Source organism: Dunckerocampus dactyliophorus, chromosome 1, assembly GCF_027744805.1.
Source record: "Dunckerocampus dactyliophorus isolate RoL2022-P2 chromosome 1, RoL_Ddac_1.1, whole genome shotgun sequence".
Classification (NCBI taxonomy): domain Eukaryota; kingdom Metazoa; phylum Chordata; class Actinopteri; order Syngnathiformes; family Syngnathidae; genus Dunckerocampus; species Dunckerocampus dactyliophorus.
The window spans coordinates 8065408-8090516 of NC_072819.1; the positions used below are offsets into that span (position 1 = coordinate 8065408).

The 25109-nt window shown below is 41.3% G+C and overlaps 2 protein-coding genes across 4 annotated transcripts; both read left to right on the forward strand.

The window, feature by feature from the left end:
* The first annotated feature begins 1491 nt into the window (after positions 1-1491).
* Positions 1492-12200, forward strand: pjvk (pejvakin). Of its 3 annotated transcripts, XM_054782307.1 has the most exons (8): positions 1492-1547; positions 4773-4947; positions 5025-5220; positions 8035-8176; positions 8391-8508; positions 11693-11738; positions 11786-11841; positions 11899-12200. In XM_054782307.1, exons 1-8 carry the CDS (start codon positions 1521-1523, stop codon positions 12198-12200), a joined length of 1062 nt encoding a protein of 353 aa, XP_054638282.1. In that variant the 5' UTR covers positions 1492-1520. The 3 variants fall into 3 exon arrangements, with proteins under 3 accessions (XP_054638282.1, XP_054638273.1, XP_054638293.1); XM_054782298.1 differs by lacking the exon at positions 1492-1547 and having other exon boundaries at positions 4737-4947; XM_054782318.1 differs by lacking the exons at positions 1492-1547; positions 11693-11738; positions 11786-11841 and having other exon boundaries at positions 4737-4947.
* A 979-nt stretch (positions 12201-13179) lies between these two features.
* pwp2h (PWP2 small subunit processome component) lies at positions 13180-24857 on the forward strand. Its single transcript, XM_054779741.1, has 21 exons — positions 13180-13343; positions 13504-13616; positions 13724-13818; positions 13885-13984; positions 14065-14208; positions 14289-14424; positions 14493-14719; positions 14793-14936; positions 15019-15089; positions 18346-18482; positions 18568-18716; positions 18802-18949; positions 20402-20552; positions 20686-20866; positions 20955-21102; positions 21181-21289; positions 23221-23286; positions 23364-23582; positions 24246-24396; positions 24471-24545; positions 24632-24857. The coding sequence occupies exons 1-21, from the start codon at positions 13326-13328 to the stop codon at positions 24795-24797; spliced, it is 2748 nt and encodes a 915-aa protein (XP_054635716.1). The 5' UTR covers positions 13180-13325; the 3' UTR covers positions 24798-24857.
* The last annotated feature ends 252 nt before the right edge of the window (positions 24858-25109 follow it).

Consider the following 25109-nt stretch of genomic DNA (forward strand, 5'->3'; position numbering starts at 1 on the left):
GAAACAAAACAAAATAAAGTGCTTTTTTTATTTGGTTGGGAGAAAAGGGAGAAAAGTTCTAATACTATGGGAACAAAGTCATAATATTACAAAAAGAAAATTTGCAAAGATTGTTTAAGAAGAAAGTTTAAATATTTGGAAAACTTTTAAAAATCTTCTTGAGATATATATAACTTCTTAGCATATCTACATGTGTTGCTTTACAGAATATCAAAGTGGCAAAGTTGCATCCTTTCATTTTTCACTATGTGGCCCTCGCTGGGAAAAGTTCGGACACCCCTGCACTACACTAAACGGCATGCGACCAGGCACATTTTTTCACGGCTGTCTTCAGCGTATTGTCAGCTATTTCTTAGAACCGTGTTTGTTTCATGTTGACTTTCAATAAGTACTTTACGTGCATCGACCTGAATGCAGTGTGGGATGAATTTTCCAAGTGTGAGTTGGTATTTAAAACACTTCTCAAATCATACACTGGGGTGCAAAATGATGGGATGATTAAGTTAACACATAACATTTACAGACAATCACAGAGTGGCAATGAAAACAGAGGGGGATTTCCACACAGTGTATGATGAGTTTATGTATATTTGGGAAAATCTGTACTTTTTGATTGAATTCCCTTCATGTGGTTTTGGCGCAAGCAAAATGGTGAATGATAAAAAATCTCGAGCCTGTCTGGGCTGCTTTTGTTCAAAATATGGCCACCTGCGGCAGGCTTGCTGAGCCTTTCCATCAAGGGCGTAATTATGTGGTGCAGAGGAAGACGCTCCCTCTCACTAGCAGCAGTTATTTCAGGGAAAACCACAGTAGATGTAATATACGTTTTACGCTTTGGCTAGAACGTGTGGTTTGTCTTTATTTGGGCTACGCCACGCCCGCAGCAGCCTCCTGCAAGCTGCACTGCCACCAAAATGAAGCAAGAAGTGCGTTTTGATGACTTTCTTCTCTGCACTATTAAAATGTTCAGCCTAATATTGATGTTAAATACAATGGATTTATAGGACCAACATCTTGAAGTTGTCTCCTTTTGGTGGAACTTTGCTCAGCATCCTTTCACTCTGGGTGTGTCCTGTGTCCCACGGGCCCAAGCCTGACCAAAATTAGTGGCCTGCTTTTGTCCGTCCTGTCCACGAGGCCACATCATTACAGCCATACAGCGCGAAACCCCCTCATTGGGTGCCGATCTTGCACTGAAATAGACCAGCCGTCCTGCATTCTCCCAGTGGGGTGGGGGAGGAAGCTTTTTCATGACTTGGTATATTTGAAGGTTGAATCGCACAGACCCAAAATTACACCAAAATAATGCAATCAACTAAAAAAGTTTTGATGTTCATTTTAAAACAAGAAAAGGTACAATGTGGCTCCTGAAGGCCCGGCTTCCGCATGTCATGTGACCACAATGGAGACAGTGAGATGAAGGCAAGGTATACTCACTGTTCTTGGCGTCTTCCTGGCAGGAGACAGTAATCACCTGAGCGAAGGCGACGGCGGCCAGGAGCGCGGTAATCCTCGTGCGCATGCAGGGGCCCATGTCTGCACACCAGGTAACGCAGGGACCTCGCACACACACACGCACACAACACACACACCAGGCCAATACCCAGCTACAGCATCCAGCCCAAAAGGTACAAATATCCCTGAGTGCACCGGACTCCCGGATGAGCTGAACTCCTTCTCCTCCTCCTCCCTGTGTCTTGCTCCCTCCTCCTCCTCATCCTCCTCCTTCATCATTGCTTCACCCAACCTCCCCACCAGTCTTTGAACGACACACGTAATTAAAGGCATGAAAATCCTCCCAAAGAAAATTAAAAAAAAAAAAAAGCGATGTATGGTACATGACCCTGGTGTGCCGTCAGGGCCATCAAAGCCTTCTCTGCTGGCCTAAACACTAACAGAAGCACTGACCTACATTTACAACTTACATGTTAGTATTGGCTCCATAAAATTGTGTTCATTTATTCCCAAGTGTTTATTATCTTGTCCAGTCACATTTCAGCTTCTACGTGCTGCCATGTCGGTGTAATCTGCCCAAGGCCTTCAGAATCAGCAGTGCGAGCCCATGTCACATAAACTAGATTAGCAATGGGACTTTTTCTTTAACCCAGGGGTGTCCACAGTGCGGCCCAGGGCACATTCTAAAAATATAATTTAACAAGAAAACTATAAAAAAAAAAAAAAAAAAAGGAAAAATCAGTGGGCCGCACGGTGGTCTAGTGGTTAGCACGTTGGCTAGCACAGTAACAGCTTGGAGATCGGGAAGACCTGGGTTCGATTCTCCCCTGGGCATTTCTGTGTGGAGTTTGCATGTTCTCCCCGTGTGTGTGTGGGTTTTCTCCGGGTACTCCGGCTTCCTCCCACATTCCCAAAAACATGCATGTTAGTTTAACTGGCGACTCTAAATTGCCCATAGGTATGAATGTGAGTGTGAATGGTTGTTTGTCTATATGTGCCCTGCGATTGGCTGGCGACCAGTCCAGGGTGTACCCCGCCTGTCGCCCGAGGTCAGCTGGGATAGGCTCCAGCATGCCCCCGCGACCCTAATGAGGAAGAAGCGTTGTAGAAAATGGATGGATGGAAAAATCAGTAGTAATTTAAAAAAAAATAGTCAAAATAGTAGGAGAAAAACAGTTGTAATCTTACAAGAAAAGTCATAATTTTAAGAGAATTACAGTGTTTGCCCCACTTAAATGTTTGAGATCATCAAACAATTTTAAATATTAGTCAATGATAACATAACTGAACACAAAATGCAGTTTTTAAATGAAACTTTTTATTATTGAGGGAGAGAAAAAATCCACACCTGCATGGCCCTGTGTGAAAAAGTGATTGCCCCCTAAACCTAATAACTGGTTGGGCCACCCTTAGCAGCAACAACTGCAATCAAGCGTTTGGGATAACTTGCAATGAGTTTCTTACAGCGCTGTACTTTTTGGCCCACTCATTTTTACAGAATTGTTGTAATTTAGCCACACTGGAGGGTTTTCAAGCATGAACCGCTTTTTTAAGGTCATCTCAGTCGGATTCAGGTCAGGACTTTGACTAGGCCACTCCAAAGTCTTCATTTTGTTTTTCTTCAGCCACTCGGAGGTGGACTTCCTGGTGTGTTTTGGATCATTGTCCTGCTGCAGAACCCAAGTGTGTTTCAGGTTGAGGACACTAACAGATGGTGGGACATTCTCTTTGGTAGACAGCAGAATTCATGGTTCCATTTATCACAGCAAGTCTTACAGGTCCTGAAGCATCAAAACATCCCCAGACCATCACACTACCACCACAATATTTTACTGCTGGTATGATGAGGTTAATAATGTTACAAAAATAAAGTGAAAATATCATGGGAATAAAGTCATAATTACGAGAAGAAAATTTACAAGAAGGAAGTTTAAATTGTTGGAAAATAAATTTTAAAAACTCAAAAAATGGAAAAATCAGCAATAATTTTGCAAGAATAAAGTCTAAAATACAAAAAAAGTCTAAAATATTAAGAAAAAAAGTTGTAATATAGCGAGAAAAAGTCGTAATGTTACAAGAATAACGGAATATTATGAGACAAATAACATATTTTTACTATGGTAAAGTCCTAATTTTCCGAGAATAACATCATAATATAAGGAAATATGTTATTTTAGTAACATCAAGTTTAAATATTACAGAAAAAATATGTTACTTTTTTAAGAGTTGTAATATTATGAGAAACAAACAAAACAACAAATAAAGTTGCCATTATTTGAAAATTAGGTTGCGGAAAAAGTTATAATGTTATCAGAATAGAGCCGAAATATTATGCGAATAAAGTCCTAAATACAAGAAGAAAATTTACAAGAAGAAAGTTGAAGGAGTTGGAAAATAAATTTAAAAAAACAGCAAAAATTACCAAAATCAGCAGTAATTTTACAGGAATAAAGCAAAGAGAAAAAAGTGAAAAAGTCGTAATTTTACGACAATAAACAGAAAAACTGGGAAAACTGGAAACATTTTTTAAAAGTTTTTTGATCAAAAAGTTGTGAATCCCAAATCGCAAAAGTACGGGGAGCCACTGCAGTGGTATTCATCCCCAAGTCCCTAATGTCACTCATTGTCACAGATAGTCAGTCAGTTAAGCCCCCACTGAAGGCCTAGGTACCAAAAGCACGGCCCACCACTGATGATGCTTGAGCTTGATGCAGTGCGTCATCATTTTCCGGATTGATTCCATTGGCTGATGTGGTTCTTTTTTTTGCCTTTAATTTAAATGCGGAAACACGTGCGTGTACGTCACTTGCATACCATGATGCTTGTATTTAGGCATCAAAAGGGCAAGCCGAAAGGTAAAACCAAGAAGACCAGGTCATCATATTTGCGGTGTGATAATAGAAGGAACCATTTTTGTGCAAGAGACACACAGATTTTTAAAATACTGGCTTTTTTGAAACAAGAAAAAAAGCTTTCCGTCTATTTCAAGTCAGGAGCAGAACCACAAAGAGGGCAAGTCGGCCCACATGCATGAAACACAAACACAAAAAGACAAAAATATCTACGCTGTAGAAAATGGATGGATAGACTTAACCACAGGGTCAAAAGCACATGTGTGCGTTCTGTAATTCACCTGTACCATTTGTCACGTGACAGGAAGCTGCAGCCTTACAGTGACCTATCAGGTGAACACACACCTATTACCTTACGACTGCTCTGCATTATTTAACACGTACCAAGGTACACAAAGCCACTCTGAGCCGCCGGTCCACTGGTTTGAGATGTTTGCAGCAGCCACCAAGAACTTTGTGAAACAGGTGGGGGACACCGGGAGGCTGATCCCTGTCCCGAGCCTGAGCGAGGCTGACCGATACCAGCCTCTGAGCCTGGTCACGAGAAAGAGGAAGAGGCGTTTCTGGAAGAAAAACAAATATGCCTCCACTGCGTTCTCCCTCAAAGACATCCTGATCGGGGAGAAAGAGATCACAGCCGGTACAGCGAGCGTGAAGAACGTTCAATGTGTGACAGCAATCTCGTCATCAAATTGTATTTGTTTTTATTTTCTGCAGGCGTGTCCTCTTATCAGCTGCTCAACTATGAGGACAAATCGGACGTGGCCCTCAACGGTCGCCTCGGAAACCACCTCATCAACGATGTGGGCTTCAACGTCAGCGGCTCTGACTCGGTGGCCGTCAAGGCCTCTTTTGGCATCGTCACCAAACACGAGCTGGAAGTGCCCACGCTGCTGCGGGAGCTCAGCGCCAGGTAGCACAGCTTTGACCGTCAGAAGCTATATATGTTTTTTATTTCATATATTAAATGATATTATATTTAATTAATTTATTTTGAAGTTACTTATATTATTTAATTACTTTTACTTAATAATATATATTTAAAGACAAGGATTTGTGTTGTTAATAGTTATTAGTCGTAACATTTCAGCTTTTGCTCTTCACGTTATGCCCTTTTGCTCTATTTTTGCTTCATTTATTTCTACAATATGCAACCGGCCAATAAAAAAAACAGCTGCGAACCACAAAGGAATCCTGGGCCACACTTTGGACACCCTCGACATATAGTATAACGGCGAAGAGATCAAAAGCTCTTGTCAGTCATACAGTCGCTTTGTCTCTGTGGGGGAAGTGCACAGTAAATACACAGTAAAAGAGTCAAGCCTTGTCAGGAGGTAATGTTGTAGAAATTATGGTAATGGTAAAAAAAAAATTTTAATGCACACAAGTTGCATCGGAATACATCACATAATGGTTCCACACGTCCAAAAGGAGTAGGAAACAAAGCTTATTTAATTATACCCCAATTGTAATACATTCATTCACTTTCTGTATTCCAAATGTAGTCCATCCATCCATCCATCCATCTTCTATGCCGCTTATCCTCAATAGGGTCACGGGTTTGCTGGAAGCTATCCCTGGTGACTTCGGGCGAGAGGCGGGGTACACCCTGGACTGGTCGCCAGCCAATCGCAGGGCACATATAGACAAACAACCATTCACTCGCCAATTAAACTAACATGCATGTTTTTGGAATGTGGGGGGAGAAAACATGCAGAGAACATGCAAACCTCACACAGAGATGCCCAATGGATATTCAAACCCAGATCTTCCCGATCTCCTGACTGTGTGGCCAACATGCGAACCACTAGGCCACCGTGTGGCCCTGCAAATGTAGCCAGTTAATGCATAGGGAAATGATATACAGTACAGTTGTAATATAACAATGTGGTCATATAATTGTCAAAGTTCTTGTCACCATAAATAGTTCATATAACAGTCACAATAAATAATACTTGGTATAAATATACATAACGGAACATACTGTAGTCGGAATAAAGGGTGAGTACTGACAATGAACCCACAGGAATGAAGAGTAATGAGTCTTGTAGTGATTAGACATAGCATTTTGTACACAGTGGTTCAAGACTTTTTAGTATTTTAGTATTTTGCAAACATCAAATGCTTGTATTGTTTCTTGAAATCACTCATCTTAGTGCATTGTTTGAGTTCCTTGCTCAATCCATTCCATAATTTGATTCCACATACTGAAATGCTGAAGGTTTTTGGCATTGTTCTCGCGTATAAACGTACAAGCATATGTGACGCTTGCAAAGCCAAATGCCACAACACACGTGTGGGAATATTAATAATGAGCAAGGTGAGCCCATCAACACAAACGAGCCAGTATGCAGAATTTATTTGAAAGTGGTAGCAACATAAAAGGCACCTCAAATATATCCATCCAGTTTTCCCATCTGGGAAAAGTATTACATATCAAGATGCAGAGCCTTCGATCTGACACTGAGACGTTTGGTCAGCAAAATAAATACGCAAAAACGAAACAGCGCAAAATGGTGTGCGTTCACAGAAGGCCATCGCAAAAGAAATGCTGCTCTTTAATACAGTTGAAAAGCCAGGATTTCAATTAATGCTGCAGACGTTTGACGGACAGTATGACAAATTTTTTCCAAATAAAAACACGGGCTACTATTGGCTGTTACAGATGCCAAGCTAAAACTCAACTCTGAATCCCCGATGTCACTTCCTGTACGCCTGCCAAGCCACTCCCCTAGGGAACACATTTGTAGCAACACACTCTCTTATTATGTCTACTACAGTGGGAAATACAAGTATAAAGGTGACTATAGAGGGCTCTAATAATGTTAGCAAATGCATTTAGAAGGTTGTAAGGAATCCTACTTACCAGAAATACACTTGTCACGGTCAGGACTGGAATCAATTAACCGCTAATAAATAAACGGGACGCTCTGCTCCCACTAACATTGGTAGCTCAGCAGACAGGTAACACTTTCAAAATAAAGATGTCGTGCAGTTCCATTTTAGAGCCTGTACTTGAAGCACTGTTAAACTAAACATACAAAAATAAAGTATGTCACAATACGATTTACACAGCATATAAAATATTGACATTGAACTTACAAGCTCATTCAAACAAATGAGCTAGGTCAATGCTAACTTGTATCGAAGGCCCATGCATATGCTAGCGATTAGCATTACCAATTTTGAGGGCAACTTCAACACCTCCAATATGATGTATATCACATTTTAGAATTTCATTTATGTATAAAACACATAACGATGCACAACAAATTTACAGGTAAACACTTCAACAAGAGAAACTAGCAAATTGTACTTGTCAATAGCAAGTGACTACTTCCTGACTACGGAAACTCTTTTAGGACAAACTAAACACAAACGTACACTTGCAAATAACAGTATATACAAATAGGCAACATACGAGGGATTACTATATTTTTTTCTTTTATTATTATTGGTTTTTGTAGTAAATGCATGTCCATACTGTAATTTTTTGGACAGAAAACAACACAACACACATCCTTCTCGCACCTAATAAAACAATAAATGAATATTGACCTTGAACCTATCTGTGACAGAGTGAATGTGAGAAGAGAGCTTCCCTGAATACATGATCCTGTTATTCTACACCGACACCAGTGCCCCACACTCACAAAGTCAATGATAAATACACCCCCACACCCAAAAAAAGAGCTTTGTGAAAAACATGGACTGACCTGTGTTTTAGGAAAGTGGACCTGGACCACTGCCTGGTCCGCCAGTCCAGGGAAAGTGGGCGGAGTGTCCTGTGTGTTGTCATGGAGAGCATTCGCACCACCCGCCAGTGCTCCCTGACGGTCCATGCTGGCATGAGGGGGACGACCATGAGGGTAAAGAGTCTTCTAATTATCTGGTGACCAAAGAACACTGGAATTAAAAAAAGTAAAAACACTCTTAAGGTCTTTGGCACTCAGCTGTCAGGCATGAACATTCATGCATTATTCAGTTGAATTCAAATCTTTACTTGTTCTCAGGTCTTCAATAAAACTGAATATTTGCTTAGTTGTCTTCGACTCAAGTAAAATCAAATGAACCCCCTTGCAGTTTCAGATTGACGACGGCAGAAACCCAAAAGGCCAAGACAAGGCCATCGTCATCCCCGCCCACACAACCATTGCCTTCAGCATCTGTGAGCTGTTTGTTCGACTGGACGGGCGGCTGGGTATGAACTTCACATCCATCGTTAAACCGCAAAGCACCTCATATGCAAACTTGTGTCTGGAAAAAAAGCTGAAAGTCAATGATAGCCTAATGATAGCTTCACGTTTACAAGGCCTCACATCAAAACAACACCTCAGGCTCTTCTGCACTCCAATTTTTTACCTTTCATTCAAGGTGAAATACGATTGAAATCTTTCAGCTTAAAGTGTAAGTTGGGTTGCATTAAGGCAACAGTGTCCAAACTCTTTCCAGCTAGGGCTGTACAGTAGATCCTTGCGGGGGTTTAGGGACCACCAGCGAATGGCAAAAAAATGAGTAACTGATACACCAACAAAAACATCTATTTTTAACACGCAGCTCACTTCCGCCCCCTCCAAACCCTCGTGCCACCTTGAATTTAACGTTCTCCACTGATTTTGGATTAACATTTGCAATAAATGTGACTTTTCAGCAGCTCCAAGACCCTCCCATTCTCTCTTCATTTACCATTGTGTAGATAAGGGACTTTTTTGGTTGCATACTAAAAAAAAAAATTCAAAGAATGCAAGAGGCCACAGCTTTCAGCATTATTATTAGTTATCAGGTTATTAGTTGTTGGATCTTTCTTCTTACTTTTTTGCTGTATTTTTAAACGTTTTTTTCAACAATGTGTCACAGGCCAATAAAAAAATTAATCATGGCTGCAAATGGCCCCTGGGCCGCACTTTGGCCACCCCTTACGTAGATGCTCACCACTAATGAATGATTGTGTAAGATGATCCATTAACAGATGGAATCGGAGTCACTACGTAGCCAGTCACAGCACGCAACTATGGTGCGTTCAAGGACTGCCGAACAAACTGCGGAAACTCAGCACTTGATGAAAAAACATGAACAGTGAGGCCTAAAAAATCCATCCATCCATCCGCTTATCTGCGTCCAGGTCGTGGGCGCAGCAGTCTCAAGGCGTTCCAAGGCCAGCTGTGAGACATAATACCTCCAGCGTGTCTTAGGTCCTTCTCCCGACTGGACATGCCCGGAACACCTCACCAGGGAGGCATCCGGGAGGCATCGGGACGAGATGCCTGAGCCACCTCAATTAGCTCCTCTCGATGTGAAGGAGCAGCGGCTCCACTCTGAGCTCCTCCCGGATGACTGTGGTCCTCACCCTATCTCTTAGGGTGAGTCCAGCCACCCTACGAAGGAAACTCATTTCAGCCACTTGTATCCGCGTTCTCGTTCCTTCGGTCACGACCCAAAACTCATGACCATAGGTGAGGGTAGGAACATAGATTGACCGGTAAATTTAGAGCTTTGCCTTTCGGCTCAGCTCTCTCTTCACCACGACGATCCTGTACAGTGACCGCATTACTGCAGACAACCCTTTTCTGACTGAGCACCATGGCCTCGGATTTGGAGGTGCTGAATCTCATCCCAGAAGCTTCACACTCAGCTGCAACCCGCCCCAGTAAACGCTGACGGTCACAGCCCGAGGAGGCCATCAGGACCACATGGTCTGCAAATGGCAGAAACGAGATCCTAAGGCTTTCGAACTGGGCTCCCTCAACACCTTGTCTGCGATTAGAAGTTCCATCCATCTATCCATTTTCTATGCCGCTTCTCCTCATCAGGGTCATGGGGGCATGCTGGAGCAAATCCCAGCTGACTTTGGGCGACAGGCGGGGTACACCCTGGACTGGTCGCCAGCCAATCGCAGAGCACATACAGTATACTGTAGAAAAACAACCATTTACATTCACATTCATACCTATGGACAATTTAGAGTTGCCAATTAACCTAACATGCATGTTTTTGGAATGTGGGAGGAAACCGGAGCGCCCGGAGAAAACCCACACACGCACGGGGAGAACATGCAAACTCTACACACAAATGCCCAAGGGAGAATCGAACCCAGGTCTTCCTGATCTCCAGACTGTGATTGTGTGGCCAACATGCTAACCACTAGACCACCGTGCGGCCCCGGTCAGAAATTCTGTTCTTGAAAATAATGAACAGAATTGGTGACAAAGGGCAGGCTTGGCAGAGGCCAACATTCACAGGCTCGACTTACCGCTGGCAATGCGAACCAGGCTCCTGCTCCGGTTGTACAAGGACTAAATGGCACGTAGTAGCGTGCCACCAATCCCGTACTCCTAGAGCACCCCCCACAGTACACCCAGAGGGACACGGTCGAATACCTTTTCCAAGTCTACAAAGTACATGTAGATCGCTTGGGCAAATGTACCCTCCCATACCCTTGCAAGGGTGTAGAGCACCGCCGAGGTTCAACTAATGGTCGTACCTTTCTCTCCAGCACAGTGGAATAGACTTTGCCTCGGTGGCTGAGGAGTGTGATCTCCCTATAGTTGGAACACACCCTTTGGTCACCCTTCTTGAAAAGTGGAACCATCACCCCGGTCTGCCAATCCAGAGGTACAGTTCCCAACTTCCACGCAATGTTGAAGAGACGTGTCAGCCAAGACAGTCACTCAACATCCAGGGAGAATCACTAGTCAGACAATTTTTTGAGAAATAAATAAATAAATAAACCGGCTGTTATTTCCACAGAAAATTTTATTCTCCTTACAAAATTAATCCGCAAATTTGCAGGGCCTTGAATGCTGAATCACAAATTCCCTTGTTTATTGTGGTTAATCGATTCCAGACCCGACCGCGGAAAGTGAAGTAGGATTCCTAATTTATAGATAGAATATTTTTGTAATTAGAGCATAGAAAACCTGTTTACAACATTCTAAATACAGTTTTTAACATTATTAGAGCCCTTTAGACATGAAATAACACTTCTATAGTCACCTTTACACGCCTATTACCCAATGTAGTAGACATAATAAGAGAAAATAAGACATAATACAGATTCACACATGTTAGCATTGGTAGAGTACATTGTTGTTTTTCACTTCCTGTTGTGTACATTACTTCCTGTGGTGGCTATTGTCTCATCAATGTAACATTACTGACACCTAGTGACCAGTGTTGAATACTACATATCATCGCAATGTCTTTGAATGCGTCTCCTGAATGCCGTACAGTTGTGTTTTACTTCATTTAGCCATTTTTATGCTTGAAAATTCTTAATTTAGGTAAAAATACATAAATTGATTGAATATGCATATTTTTAAACTAATGATAGCACTTTGGACATCCCTGCATTGAGAGTGTGACATTATGTTATTTTGCTATGTCAGATATTTGTGTAGCACCGGGGTCTCGGGGTGGATTTGAACGGGAACAGATGAGGGAGCAGCTGGACGGTTTTGTGGGCCACTTCTCAATGGGCCGACTGCGTCGCTTCCTGTCAGGCATCATCTACGGGAACCCCTTCAGAGCAGGTGCAGTAGTGATTTGGTTTTGGTTTCGCTTTACCTTCATATCTCCCATGCTCCTTGTGCAGACGACAGAACATTCGAGGCGCTCACGCACTCTGACACCTACATGGACGACGTGGCGACCGACTACTATGAGAAAGCTGCCAGCTTGACAGACATCTCCACCGCCTACCTGAGGGAAAGCTCCCACACACGGGTCAACCTCCTCAAACACAACATCCCCAAGGGGCCATGTGCGCTGTGCGGCATGGGCAACCAGAAACGAGAAACCGTATACGGCTGCGTGGAATGCTCGTTTGGTGGTCAAAAATATGTGCGACTGCATGTGGTGCCCTGCTTTGACCTGTGGCACAAAACACTCAAGTGAAAAAGATGGATGCTTCCATTTGTTTTCAGGCTGAATATGTGTGCTGTTCTGTAAATAAAAGTCCAATTCCTTAATGAAACACATTAAGGAATTGAAGAATGACACGCCATTGGTCCATGCTCATTCACAATGTGATTGTGACTGGGCTCCACATTACTCTCAGGTCTTACTCCAGGGAAGCAGAGGTGGAGAACAAGGTGATGGCCAGTGAGGAAGGACAACGTCACTTTTGTCCTTATTAATTAACTATTGAATCGTATTCTCCATTATGACTCCCAAGGCTGTGAGGCAGACTCTGCCAGCGGCAGCGCCAAAAAGTGAAACTGAAATTAAACATTGTAAGACGCTCAGTGGAGAAATCAACATTGGTTCCATGTCTAGTTCAAGCTGCTGAAACACGGCGACTAGCATGTGAAAGGATCTGGGCCTCTGAAATAGACAGTGATAGAATCACAAGCAGTGTAGTGCTCTCAGTATTGAGACCAATTACCACCTATCACTGATAAGTTATTGCTTTATATATTTATATAAAGAAATTACTCATAAATTGCATGATTCAGTTCAAGTTTTAACTCCAGTATTTATATATTTATCCTCAATGTTTTTATTTACTTGTCTTATGTCTCCGCTTATTCCAAATTACAACTTTTTTCCTATTTCATCACTTTTATTAAATTTAAATTTTATTTTTATCCTTATATTTAACATTTTTATTTCTTCATTTTCCTTAACACAGAACAAGCAAAATAGGGTCAATATTTTAACTCCTGTGGGTATTTTATTTTTCAACCCTTTCTTTTTTTTGCCCCGCAAAAATATTGTAAAATATTACAAGTGTCAACATTTAAAAGTTATGGCTCAATTGTCTTCCGTTTTATCGTCTTCCACTGCCCATTTTCCTGGATTGTGACGATTATGGCCATCACGTGGTCCTCCTTGACGCCAGAGGGCGCATGTTTAATGCTGATGACCTCACTCCGGAGCGGAAGTGTCGGGTGTCAACACAACACATTGTCGACACGTGAGAGGCGCAAGCATGGGTGTTATTAGGCATTTATTAATTCTCCATTTGCGATTTGTAAAGAATTAAAGTGGTGATAAATATATACGTGACTATTGAACACAATGAAGTTTGCTTATAAGGTGAGTGCTCGCCCGCAAAACCGATGGCTTTGCCTAGCTAATACTGTAGCTATTAGTAGAAGACGCTTGCCGATGAATGAAAACGTTCGGCTAAACTATATAGTTTTTGTTTTGTTGTTGAGTGTATGAGCAAATTACATTGTTGTTTTTTCGCTTTAAGTTTTCAAATCTGCTCGGAGCTGTGTATCGTCAGGGGAATTTAAATTTCTTTAAAGATGGCAACGCTGTCGTCAGTCCGGTGGGAAACAGAATCTCCATCTTTGACCTGAAAAAGTAAGTCGTATGAACTAAAGACGAGTGGGTATTTCCTTAGCTTAATGTATTGGTCGTATGCCCCTCATTGTTTCAACATTAAAAGTATAGCGATGTTTGTCATTCAGCAACACATCAGAAACTTTACCAGTCTCCACTGCAAAGAACATTACTAGCGTGGGTGTCTCTCCAGATGGCAACCTGGCAATCCTGGTGGATGAAGGTGAGACCAGCCAGTCACTCAAATTCTCCTTTTTCTCACTAATCCTCTATGTTTGATTACATTCAGATGGTGCGGCACTGTTGGTCAGTCTGATCACACGCGCCATCCTTCATCATTTCCACTTTCACAAACCCGTCAACAGCATTCGCTTCTCACCTGACGGCAGGTAAAGATGTCTGACATTGTGCGCATCAACCACTGCAACGTGTGACAACAGAGCTGTATTGTTTTATTCTTTGCTGACAGGAAGTTTGTCGTCACCAAGGAGAACGTTGCATTGATGTACCATGCTCCGGGCAAGCAGCGGGAGTTTAATGCTTTTGTGTTGGACAAAAGTTACTACGGTCCCTATGACGAAACTACCTGCATCGACTGGACCGACGACTCCAAGTACGTCTGAGCCGCACGTGGTTTGATAATCGGAGGATGATAAGCAGGAAACCCTTTGTTTGTTTGTATTTTTTCCTCAGGTGTTTTGTGGTTGGTAGCAAAGACATGTCCACTTGGGTGTTTGGTGCAGAGCGCTGGACAAACCTCATCTACTACTCACTGGGCGGACACAAGGATGTCATCGTAGGATGTTTTTTTGAGAAAGACAGCCTGGATGTAAGTTGTCAGGTTTGGGTTTCCCACACGGAACGGAGCAGTTGTCGTGATTGTGCCCGTGTCCACAGCTGTACACAGTCAGCCAGGACGGGACACTGTGCGTCTGGGAGAGTGACACGAAGCTGGACGGCCTGGTTTTGGCGAATAAACCCAACAAACCCAAGATACCGACACCGGGTGAGGACCAGGACGAGGAGGGGGAGGATGCCCAAGAAGGGCAGGTCATCAGAGGGAAAGCTGAAAAGTCCAAAGAGAAGGAGAAAACTAAGAATGTTCGATACAAGCAGATCAGCAAGTGAGCAAACGTCCTGATTTGTCAACCTCCTTATTTATTTCCTAGTGACACACTCCCCACTGTCACCTCTTAGGCATTTTTTCAACAAGGAGGGCGACTTTAACAACCTGACAGCGGCTGCTTACCACAAGCCCACTCACCTCCTGGTCACGGGTTATGCCTCAGGAATCTTCCACCTGCATGAACTTCCAGAGTTCAACCTCATCCACTCCCTCAGGTAAGAGACAGGGATGCTCAGTGAAAACCTGCAGGTAGACAGTTTTTTTTTGGGTCAAATTCAGAGTGTTACTCCTTTTTAGTATTTCAGACCGGAGGATTGCTTCTGTGGCTCTAAACTGCTCCGGTGACTGGATCGCCTTTGGCTGCTCAGGTGAGAAATGAGTCTTTCTCAGGGTTCCTGTATGGAATTAGATATTTAAATTTGAAGGTCTGGAAAAGCATGGAAAATGGAAAAATGTTAATGTTTCCAAGACTGTTACCATTGTTCTGTTTTCTAAAACATAAGATTATGTCGCTACATTGCGATTGGAATATCACTCTATCGCCTTTTTTCACAAAATAATTAATAAATGACTGCAGTTTCGTGGTTGAATATGGCCTATTAGTAAAAAAAGTATATTTAAGCAAATTGTACTTTTTCGTGGAATAAATTCAACATTTCAAGCATAAAAATGGTGAAATGAACTAACTGAATTAACTAAAATACAAATACAAGGCAGAAGAAACATTCTTATTGTGAATGTAGTGCTCTATTCTACATTGGCCACTTGGTGTCGGTGTTTGGTGAGACAAGGGCTAGATGTGATTGCCAGAAAAGGTTTAAATTATCTCACAACAGGCATAACAATCATAATAATAACACATAATCCGATGTAATTTCCTCTCCTCTACACATCTTTTTGCCCGCTGCTAAGGTCCGCTAGGGAACACACATTTACCGTCACACACACAAACAGGTTTTATTTACGTCAATTTAAAGCCACCATTGCAGTACATTGACAAGACAGAAGCCATCACTGGAATTATGCTGTCCAGAAAAAAAAACAAGGAGCTGCTAATGTGTGGGTCTACAGTGTTCCCTTGCTCTAGTGGTTCACCTTTTGCGGGGTTGCTGTTTCCAGGAATTTTTTTTTTTTATTACTGCGTATGTACGCTGTTACAGGCCGAAGCTGTCCCTTTACGAAGAATTGCATTGTGGGAAGTTGAGTGTTTATCTCTTCCCTCTCTTGTCTGTTTGCGCTGTCCATTGTTTTCTGCAACCTGATTGGCTGTAGACCATTGTCGATCAATCTTCTTTGTGCCATCCTGCCATGTCTCCTGTGTCATCGCTAGCTTGCTTGCTAGCTTGTAAATGAATCTTCGGTTCGTCTGCAGCAATATGTTTTAACAAGGATACAAAAACGCTACAGTACAGTAGAACGGCTCCAGGACGAAAAGGCTCTGTTACAGGAGTGAAATATGCGTCAGTGACTTCATAATTTCTTGTGTTGATCATTAAGGTTGATCATTAAAATTCAAACAAAGGTTTGAAGTTTTTTGAGAGTGTTTAAACAAGAGAGAAATGTGAGAAAATGTTATTGCCTGTCTGAGAAAAGTGTATGGTGAGGGGTTTAAACCCTTAAAACACATAATTGTAAAAAAAAATGACGTTGGCTACTTGGCAGATTTCACTTATTGTGGGCTATTTTGGGAACATATCCCCACAATAAACGAGGGAACACTGTCTTGTTTTAATTACGTCTAATATAGTGGTGTGAAAAAGTGTTCGTTTCCTGATTTCTTTTTTCTTCTTTTTTGCATTGTTTGTCATATTTCAATGTTTCAGATCATCAAACAAATGTAAATATTAGTCAACGTCAACACAACTGAACACAAAATGCAGTTTTAAATTAAACTTTTTTATTATTAAGGGAGAAAAAAAATCCAAACCTGTATGGCCCTGTGTGAAAAAATTGATTGCGCCCCCAAAAGATTTATGAGATCTATCAGTCTGGAAAAGGTTCTAAAGCCATTTCTAAAGCTTTGGGACTCCAGCAAACCACAGTGAGAGCCATTATCCACAAATGGCGGAAACATGGAACAGTGGTGAACCTTCCCAGGAGTGGCCGGCCAACCAAAATGACCAAAAGAGCGCAACGACGACTCATCCAAGAGGTCACAAAAGACCCCACAATAACATCCAAAGAACTGCAGGCCTCACTTGCCTCAGTTAAGGTCAGTGTTCATGACTCAACCATAAGAAAGACACTGGATAAAAACGGCCTGCATGGCAGAGTTCCAAGACGAAAACCACTGCTGAACAAAAAGAACATCAAGGCTCGACTCAATTTTCCCAGAAAACATCTTGATGATCCCCAAGACTTTGGAAAAACACTCTGTGGTCTGACGAGACGAAAGTTGAACTTTTTGGAAGGTGTGTGTCCCATTACATCTGGTGTAAATGTAATGCCACTTTTCAGAAAAAGAACATCATACCAACAGTAAAATATGGTAGTGGTAGTGTGATGGTCTGGGGCTGTTTTGCTGTGATAAATGGAACCATGAATTCTGCCGTCTAACACAAAATCCTGAAGGAGAATGTCTGGCCATCTGTTTGTGACGTCAATCTGAAACCAACTTAGTTCTGCAGCAGGACAATGATCCAAAAGACACCAGCAAGTCCATCTCTGAATGGAATGAACAAAATGAATGGAAAAACAAAATGAAGACTTCGGAGTAGTCAAGTCAAAGTCCTGACCTGAAACCTATTGAGATGCTGTGGCATGACCTTAAAAAGGTGGTTCATGCTGGAAAACCCTCCAATGTGGCTGAATTACAACAATTCTACAAAGATGAGTGGGCCAAAATTCCTCCACAGCGCTGTAAGAGACTCATTGCAAGTTATCGCAAGTGCTTGACTGCAGTTTTTTCTACTAAGGGTGGCCCAACCAGTTATTAGGTTTAGGGGGCAGTCACTTTTCCACACAGGGCCATGTAGGTTTGGATTTGTTTTCTCTCTTCATAATAAAATGTTTCATTTTAAAAACTGCATTTTGTGTTCAGTTGTGTTGTCAATGACTAATATTTAAATTTGTTTGATGATCTGAAACATTCAAGTGTGGCAAACATGCAAAAAAAAAAAAAAGAGAAATCAGGAAGGGGGCAAACACTTTTTCACACCATTGTTTATGGTTATTTTCTCTGCTTATATCTAATATATTTGGTAATGCAAATGTAAATGTGACTATTGGGGTGTTATTTCATGTCTTCATTAATAATGTTAAAAACCATATTTAGGAGATTGTAAACAGGTTTTATTTGCCATTACTACGAAAATATTAAATTAATGTTGAATCCTTCTTTGTGGAAATTCACGTCGAGTCGAGTCTGGAACCGATTAGCCGGGATAAACAAGAGATGACTGTAACTAAAAAAAAATAAAAATGAAATGAATTGATCTGTTTCTCTAAGGCGCCTGCTAGGGCAGCTAAGATGTTTAGTCAAAAAGTATGCATATATTAGCAAATTTTTTGTGCCTAAATTAAGGAAGCATAAAAATGTCTAAATGAAGTAAAATACAAATATGCGCTAGCTACCACTCATAAAATGTCTTTCAACTGTGTCTTTTGTCTGAACTGACGTTCCAGGGATGGGTCAACTGCTGGTGTGGGAGTGGCAGAGTGAATCGTATGTCTTCAAGCAGCAGGGACACTTCAACAACATGGCGTCGCTGGCTTACTCGCCAGACGGACAGTACATCGCCACGGGAGGCGACGACGGCAAAGTGAGCACAAGCTGAAGAAGACGAGGAGATATTTAGAAATCGTGCGGTGGTGGGCTTTCTCATTGCGTGTTCTCAATTTGTCCAGGTCAAAGTGTGGAACACCAACAGCTGCCTTTGCTTCGTGACCTTCACGGAGCACACCAGCAGCATCACTAACGTCGCCTTCACCTCCAGTGGCTTTGTCGTCGTCAGTGCCTCTCTGGATGGCACGGTGAGAGCGTTTGACCTGCACAGGTAAAGGATGCATGAGACACTCCGGATGAGGAAGCAGCTATGAAGAGTGCACACATACTTAATTTCGCTTACTTGGCCACTCAAGGTACCGGAACTTCCGCACATTCACTTCGCCGCGCCCTGCACAGTTCTCGTCCCTTGCTGTAGATGTCAGTGGAGAGCTGGTGAGCGCAGGGGCTCAGGATTCATTTGAGATCTTCTTGTGGTCCATGCAGACCGGAAGACTTCTGGAGGTGAGCTCGTGCTTTAAGACAGGGATCTCCATACTTTTTCCAGCGAGGGCCACATTGTGAAAAATAAAAGGATGCAAGGGCCACTTTGATATCTCGTAAAGCAACACATACTGTAGATATGCATATACATATGCATGTGCATAGATATGCTAAGAAGTTATATATATTTCAAGAAAAAAACTGCATCACAGCTTTGTGATGTAGGTGAAAAAGCCTATTATTACCATCAGCTTCAGATGTTTGCTCTTTTCTTTCCCCATATTTATTGTTGCGTTCGTGTTTTTATTTTCCAAATACTTCAACTTTCCTCTGAAATAATTTTTGTAAATTTTCATCTCGTAATACTATGACTTTATTCTCATAATGTTGTAACTTTGCCCCAACCTAATTTTCCCAAAATGACAACTTTATTTTGTTTTGTTTGTTTTTCATAGTAGTCAACTTTTAAAACCTAAAAAAAAAAGTCAGTTCTGCTACTAAAATGGCGTTATTTGTCCTCATAACATTTGGACTTTATTCTTGTAAAATTACAGTTATTTGCATTTCTGCAATTGTTTTTGTTGTTTTAACTTAACTTTCTTGTAAATTTTGTTCTCGTAACTATGACTTTATTCCCATATTTTGACTTTATCCTCTTAACATTATGACTTTTTCTGCAACCTAATTTTAAAAAATTATCCCTTTTTATATGTATTGTTTCTCATAATACTATGACTTAAAAAAATCTTTGTTCTTAATATTTCAACTCTGTGCTACTATATTAACATTATTTTTCCTCATAATATTATGAGTTTATTCTAAAAAAATTATGCCTGTTTTCTCTTAATAATTTCATCAAATTTTTCTCGTTTTACTTTGTCATAATTATTTCTTTATTCTCGTAAGATGTTTTCCACAACCTAATTTTCAAAAAATTAATAAAAATTCAAATTTATTTGTTGTTTTGTTTGTTTTACATAATATTACGACTTTTAAAAAGTAACTTGTTTTTTCGCTAATATTTAAACTCTAAGCGACTAAAGATACATTTTTATTTTTATTTATTTATTTTATTTATTTTTTATTCTTGTACATTTGCGCCTTTTTTTCTCATGTGAATACGACATATTTCCCTGAATACTTGGACTGTATTCTCTTAAGATTTTCCAAAAATTACAAATCCATTCATTGTTTTGATTCTTCATAATATTTCAACGTTATTTTTGTAAAATTACTACTTTTTGTCGTTCAATGTCACCTTTTGACTTCTTGTAAAATTACTGGTGATTTTTTCATTTTTGCAGGTTTTTTTTCTTGTTAAATTTTGTTTTTAGAATGTGGCACGGACCAATTAAAAAAAAAAAACAACAACAACCAATGGCCGCACTTTGAGCACCCCTGCTTTAAGAGCATTGGTAGTTATATTTGAATAATGGTGGTAATAGCATCCTCCTCCTCCCTGTGATTGGCCAGGTCTTAGGTGGTCATGAGGGTCCGGTCAGCTGCTTGTGTTTCAGTCCAGTTCAGTCCATCCTCGCCAGCGCCTCATGGGATCGCACAATCCGGCTGTGGGACATGATGGACAGCTGGCAAGTGAAGGAGACGCTTCACCTCTCCGCTGATGGTAAATAATCATCATTCACAATTAGGGATGTCTGAAATTGGCATAAAAATGAGACATCGACTCACATTGGTGTCGTCCAATATCGTTATATCGGTAAGAAAGCCAATGTGGAGCATCATTGTTTCCACCCCAGCTTTGTCAGTGGCTTACCGCCCTGATGGTCAAGAGTTGGCAGTTGCCTCTCTAAACGGCGAGATCTCTTTCTGGAACCCCAACACGGCGGCGCAGGTGGGCTCAGTGGCAGGACGTCATGACCTGGAGACGGGTCGCAAAGAAACCGATAAAGTCACTGCCAAGCAGCTGTCCAAGGGCAAGTGAGTGGCATGATTGTGTCCCTTTTTTTCCCCTCCAAGTCACGTCACCTCACCAGATCCTAAAATGACGAGTGTGTGTTGTGTCGAGGTGCTTCACGTCACTGTGCTACTCTGCCGACGGGGAGTCCATTCTGAGTGGCGGCCAGTCCAAATTTGTCTGCATCTACAATGTCCGGGAGCAGATGCTGATGAAGAAGTTTGAGATCTCGTGCAACTTGTCCTTTGATGCCATGGAGGTTGGGCTTCACCTTCGCTTGTTGCTATGACAACTCTGGATATGACGTGATGTGATGTGGTCGTGTTTTACCTTTTAGGAGTTCTTGGACCGACGTAAGATGACAGAGTTTGGCAGCCTTGCTCTTGTGGACGAGGGAGCCGGGGACGGAGATGGGGTTAACATTAGTCTTCCTGGGGTCAGAAAAGGTAAGATGCCACCTTTTGATTTGATCACAACACTGACTTGTACAGTAGTCTTGCGGCTTCACTCTATCACGGTTTTTCAAAATATATTAATATATCATGCTGTTCTGTGGTTGAATACGGCCTATTGTGAGTAAAATAATTGTCATATTTAAGCAAAGTGTATTTTTTTTTTTGCCTAAATGAAGCAAAATACAAATATGAGGCATTCAGAAGACGTATTCAAGACATTGTGATGATATGTAGTAGGCCTGGGCAATAAACCGAAAATTTACCTTTACCAAAATTTACCACGATAACCGACGTCATTTTGCCCATGTCTGTGAATTCGGTGTTTTAATAAAAAAGAGAATAAGTCATTTTTGTCTGTTTGGACTGTGTGTACTGGTATGCTATGTTCATTCCCCTTTAAAGACGAGGTACAGCGTGTGTAGTCACGTGACTCCACCCATCCAGCCTGAACAAGAAAGGAAACAGACGATGAGGGAACGGCTGATGGTTCAAATGAAGAAGCGGCTGTACAGGGCCAGCATTTCTCTTGCGTATGTGCCTAGAAATAGACTGTGTGAGTAGAAAAAATAAAAAGGGAGCACACGTGCGACTACGTGGTCGGGGATTTATCGTGCATTTATCGTTATCAAAATAAAACTGCCTAATTTATCGTGCTATTGATTTGAAGTCATATCGCGCAGCCCTAATATGTAGTATTCTACACTGGTCACTAGGTGTCAGTAATGTTGCTGTAATGTTGAGTGAGGCACACAAGCACCAGACTTGATTCCCGGAGCAACAGGCTTTTATTGCAGGTTTGAATGAGCTCACACGAGGTCCAGTAATGCCCAACACGAGCTACTGTTCAGGTTTTCCTCTAGGATTTTTTGAAGCTGTGGTGGTGGGCTGCATGGGATGGCGGACTGGCACCGCTGAGTCTTGCCGCTGCTACTGCATCTGCAATTTTTTTAAATGCTAAATAGCAATTTTTTTACGACTTATTTATTTATTTATTAACTTATCTAACTTTTTTTTTTAACAACAGAACATTGCAAAACTGTTAATTTCATGGCAAAGTTGCTGAAAGCACTGCTAACATTTAAATTGTACTTTATTTACAAAGCACATCTCCACTCAGTGTGCTCATTGGTCATTAAATACAGGTCTCATGTTTGAATAGAACACTTATAAAAATACCAAGAGGTGAAGCAAATATGGTGAGCTACATGTTGGAGACCCCTGTGATAGCGTCATTCTCTAAAGCTGTACACACTACATGTTTCTATTGCACAACTTCGACACACAACTAGTGTTTTGAAGACAACCAATAAGTATTATAAATGATAACAAGAGAGCAAGATTGTTAAGTGACACTTTAAAAAAGTAAGTAGTGATGATGAAGGATGATTGACGTATTCTATTAACGTAATAGTCACTTGTAGCTCCGAGCTAGCTAGATGCCACTAGCCAGGCATGTGAACAAAAATGCCAGAAAGTGTAATGAGATTGAAACGTGAACGATGACAGACACTGGCATGCAGTAGATAGGCTTAGCATGTGACAAGCTGTCGTCAATTGACTACAGATTTTACGGGCTATTCATTCTCCTGATTTAAGAAACAAAGTGAAAGTAAACAGAAGGCGTGTTGCTTATCTGGTCACATATGCGCAAGTGCCAGCAAGGCAGACAAGCGATTCCAGTGGATGCGCAATGATATTTTATACTGTAGGAGTATTAGTAGATGCGCCATTTAGAATAAAGATTAGCACCCACCAGTTGAGAATCACTGTTGTATTGGATGTTTCGCCAGGAGGGAGTTATCTTCCACTATGTTACTTTATTTTCAGTCTGCACTCTACTGAGTACTCCTGACTATTAGTAGTAGTTGTAACTGTGCGTGTGCATATAGACTCTTAACTCCGTCTGTTTTTTTTTTCCAAAGGGGATATGAGTTCCAGACACTTTAAGCCAGAGATCAGAGTCAGCTCACTGCGGTTCTCTCCGACAGGTATGTGACAGAAGAATCAATGTGTGGTGTCGGGTACACAAAAAAAAGCTGATTTGATAAAGTACATCCCTTCTCAGGACGTAGCTGGGCAGCCACAACCACAGAGGGCCTGCTGATCTACTCCCTTGATGGCTCTTTGGTGTTCGACCCTTACGACCTGGACCTGGACGTGACGCCGGCCAGCATACGCACACAGCTGCGGCTGCAGCAATGGGCCTCGGCTATCGTTCTCGCTTTTCGCCTCAACGAAAGCGCTCTCAAGCAGGAGGTGTTGGAGACTGTGCCGCACGAGCAGAGTGAGTGAACTCATTCCCCAACCACTGTGCTTTGGCAGGTGCGAGATCGTGATCAAATGATTCAGTTTCACTTAATTGGTTTGAAAATGATTTTATTTACTACTAATAATGTATCTTTGTTCATCTAGCTATGCCAGTGACCTATAATGACAGTCAGAACGACAAAATGCTCTTCCACTAGATCAGTGGTGTCCAACATGCGGTTCAGTATTCATTTGTAGCCCAAAGCTTTTTTTTTTATTGGCCCAAGGTACATTCTAAAAAATATAATTTTTAAGAAAACTGAAAAAAGAAAAACAACAGCAGCAAAAATGAAAAAACCTGGAACACTTTACAAGAATAAAGTCAAAGTCATACAATACTTTTCTACAAGAGAGGAGAAATATGATCTTAGAAAAACTTGTTGTTGTTGTTTAATGTTGTTTGTTTAATTTATTTAAAATCTCTTGACATTCCAATTACAATGTTAAATAGAGAAATTCAACATTTTGATACGATGTACTCATTATTTTGCCATATAATTTATGAAAAAATGGTCAAAAAAATGTTGTCAATAATATTGATTATCAACAATAATTTGTAGGACAATTATCGTCCAGCAAAATTTGTTGTCATGACAGGCCTAACTGTATGTGACATCATTTCAAACATTTGCTCCTCCAGTTCCAGTTGTTTGCGGCACACTCCCCGACATTTACGTCGAGAAACTGCTGGGCTTCTTGGCAGCATGCTTGGAGAAATCTGGTCACTTGCAATTCTACATGACTTGGGTTCAGAACCTGCTCATGCTGCACGGACAGAAACTCAAGAATAGGTCTGCTTCCTGGCTACCGGTCTTGTTGATCTCAAAGTGCCACACAGGATCTCACAGTGGTGTTTGTCGTGCAGGTCAGGAGCCATACTGCCCACACTGCAAGCCCTGCAGAAGAGCATCCAGAGACATTGGGACAACCTGTCCAAACTGTAAGCATCATCCTTATCATTTCACTAAATGGGATTCTATTTTGAAAGTTAATTCTAATGTCATTTTGTCTAATTTTCCTCCCCAGCTGCGATTTCAACATGTACAACATTCGCTATGCTGTGGCACTGTCCAAGCAGAGGGGGATGAAGAGGGCAGCTGAGGAGGAGGAACAGAACAGTGACGACGACGATGACGGACAGTCCGAGGAGATGAGCCAGGCCTCCTTGGACGATGCTGAGATGATACTTTAGGTTTCTGATCAATGCCGCAATTGTATTTCTTCTTTTTTAAATAAATGTGTCGTATATAAATTCATTTTGTAAATTTTTATGGAAGCCTGTTTCCGCCACAAAAAAAAAAAAATCATAATTGTAACATAAAATGTCAAAATTATAAGATAAAAGTTTAAATTATGAAATAAAAAGTCATAATTAGGAAATTAAAAGTTGGAATTGTGAGAAAGTCATAATTATGAGATAAAAAGTCCTAATTTTTAGATAAAACAGAATTATGAGAAAAAGTCATTATGAGATAAAAAGTAGAAATTCTGAGATAAAGTCATA

Excerpts from the sequence above, each read along its gene's own strand:
- pjvk (XM_054782298.1), top strand. The coding sequence starts at position 4,737 with ATGTTTGCAGCAGCCACCAAGAACTTTGTGAAACAGGTGGGGGACACC. Across the intron at positions 11,739-11,785 it reads GGTGGATTTGAACGGGAACA|GACTGCGTCGCTTCCTGTCA; the intron begins GATGAGGGAGCA and ends TCTCAATGGGCC. Across the intron at positions 11,842-11,898 it reads ACCCCTTCAGAGCAGGTGCA|ACGACAGAACATTCGAGGCG; the intron begins GTAGTGATTTGG and ends CTCCTTGTGCAG.
- pwp2h (XM_054779741.1), top strand. Across the intron at positions 14,720-14,792 it reads CGATACAAGCAGATCAGCAA|GCATTTTTTCAACAAGGAGG; the intron begins GTGAGCAAACGT and ends GTCACCTCTTAG. Across the intron at positions 23,287-23,363 it reads ACTGCGGTTCTCTCCGACAG|GACGTAGCTGGGCAGCCACA; the intron begins GTATGTGACAGA and ends ATCCCTTCTCAG.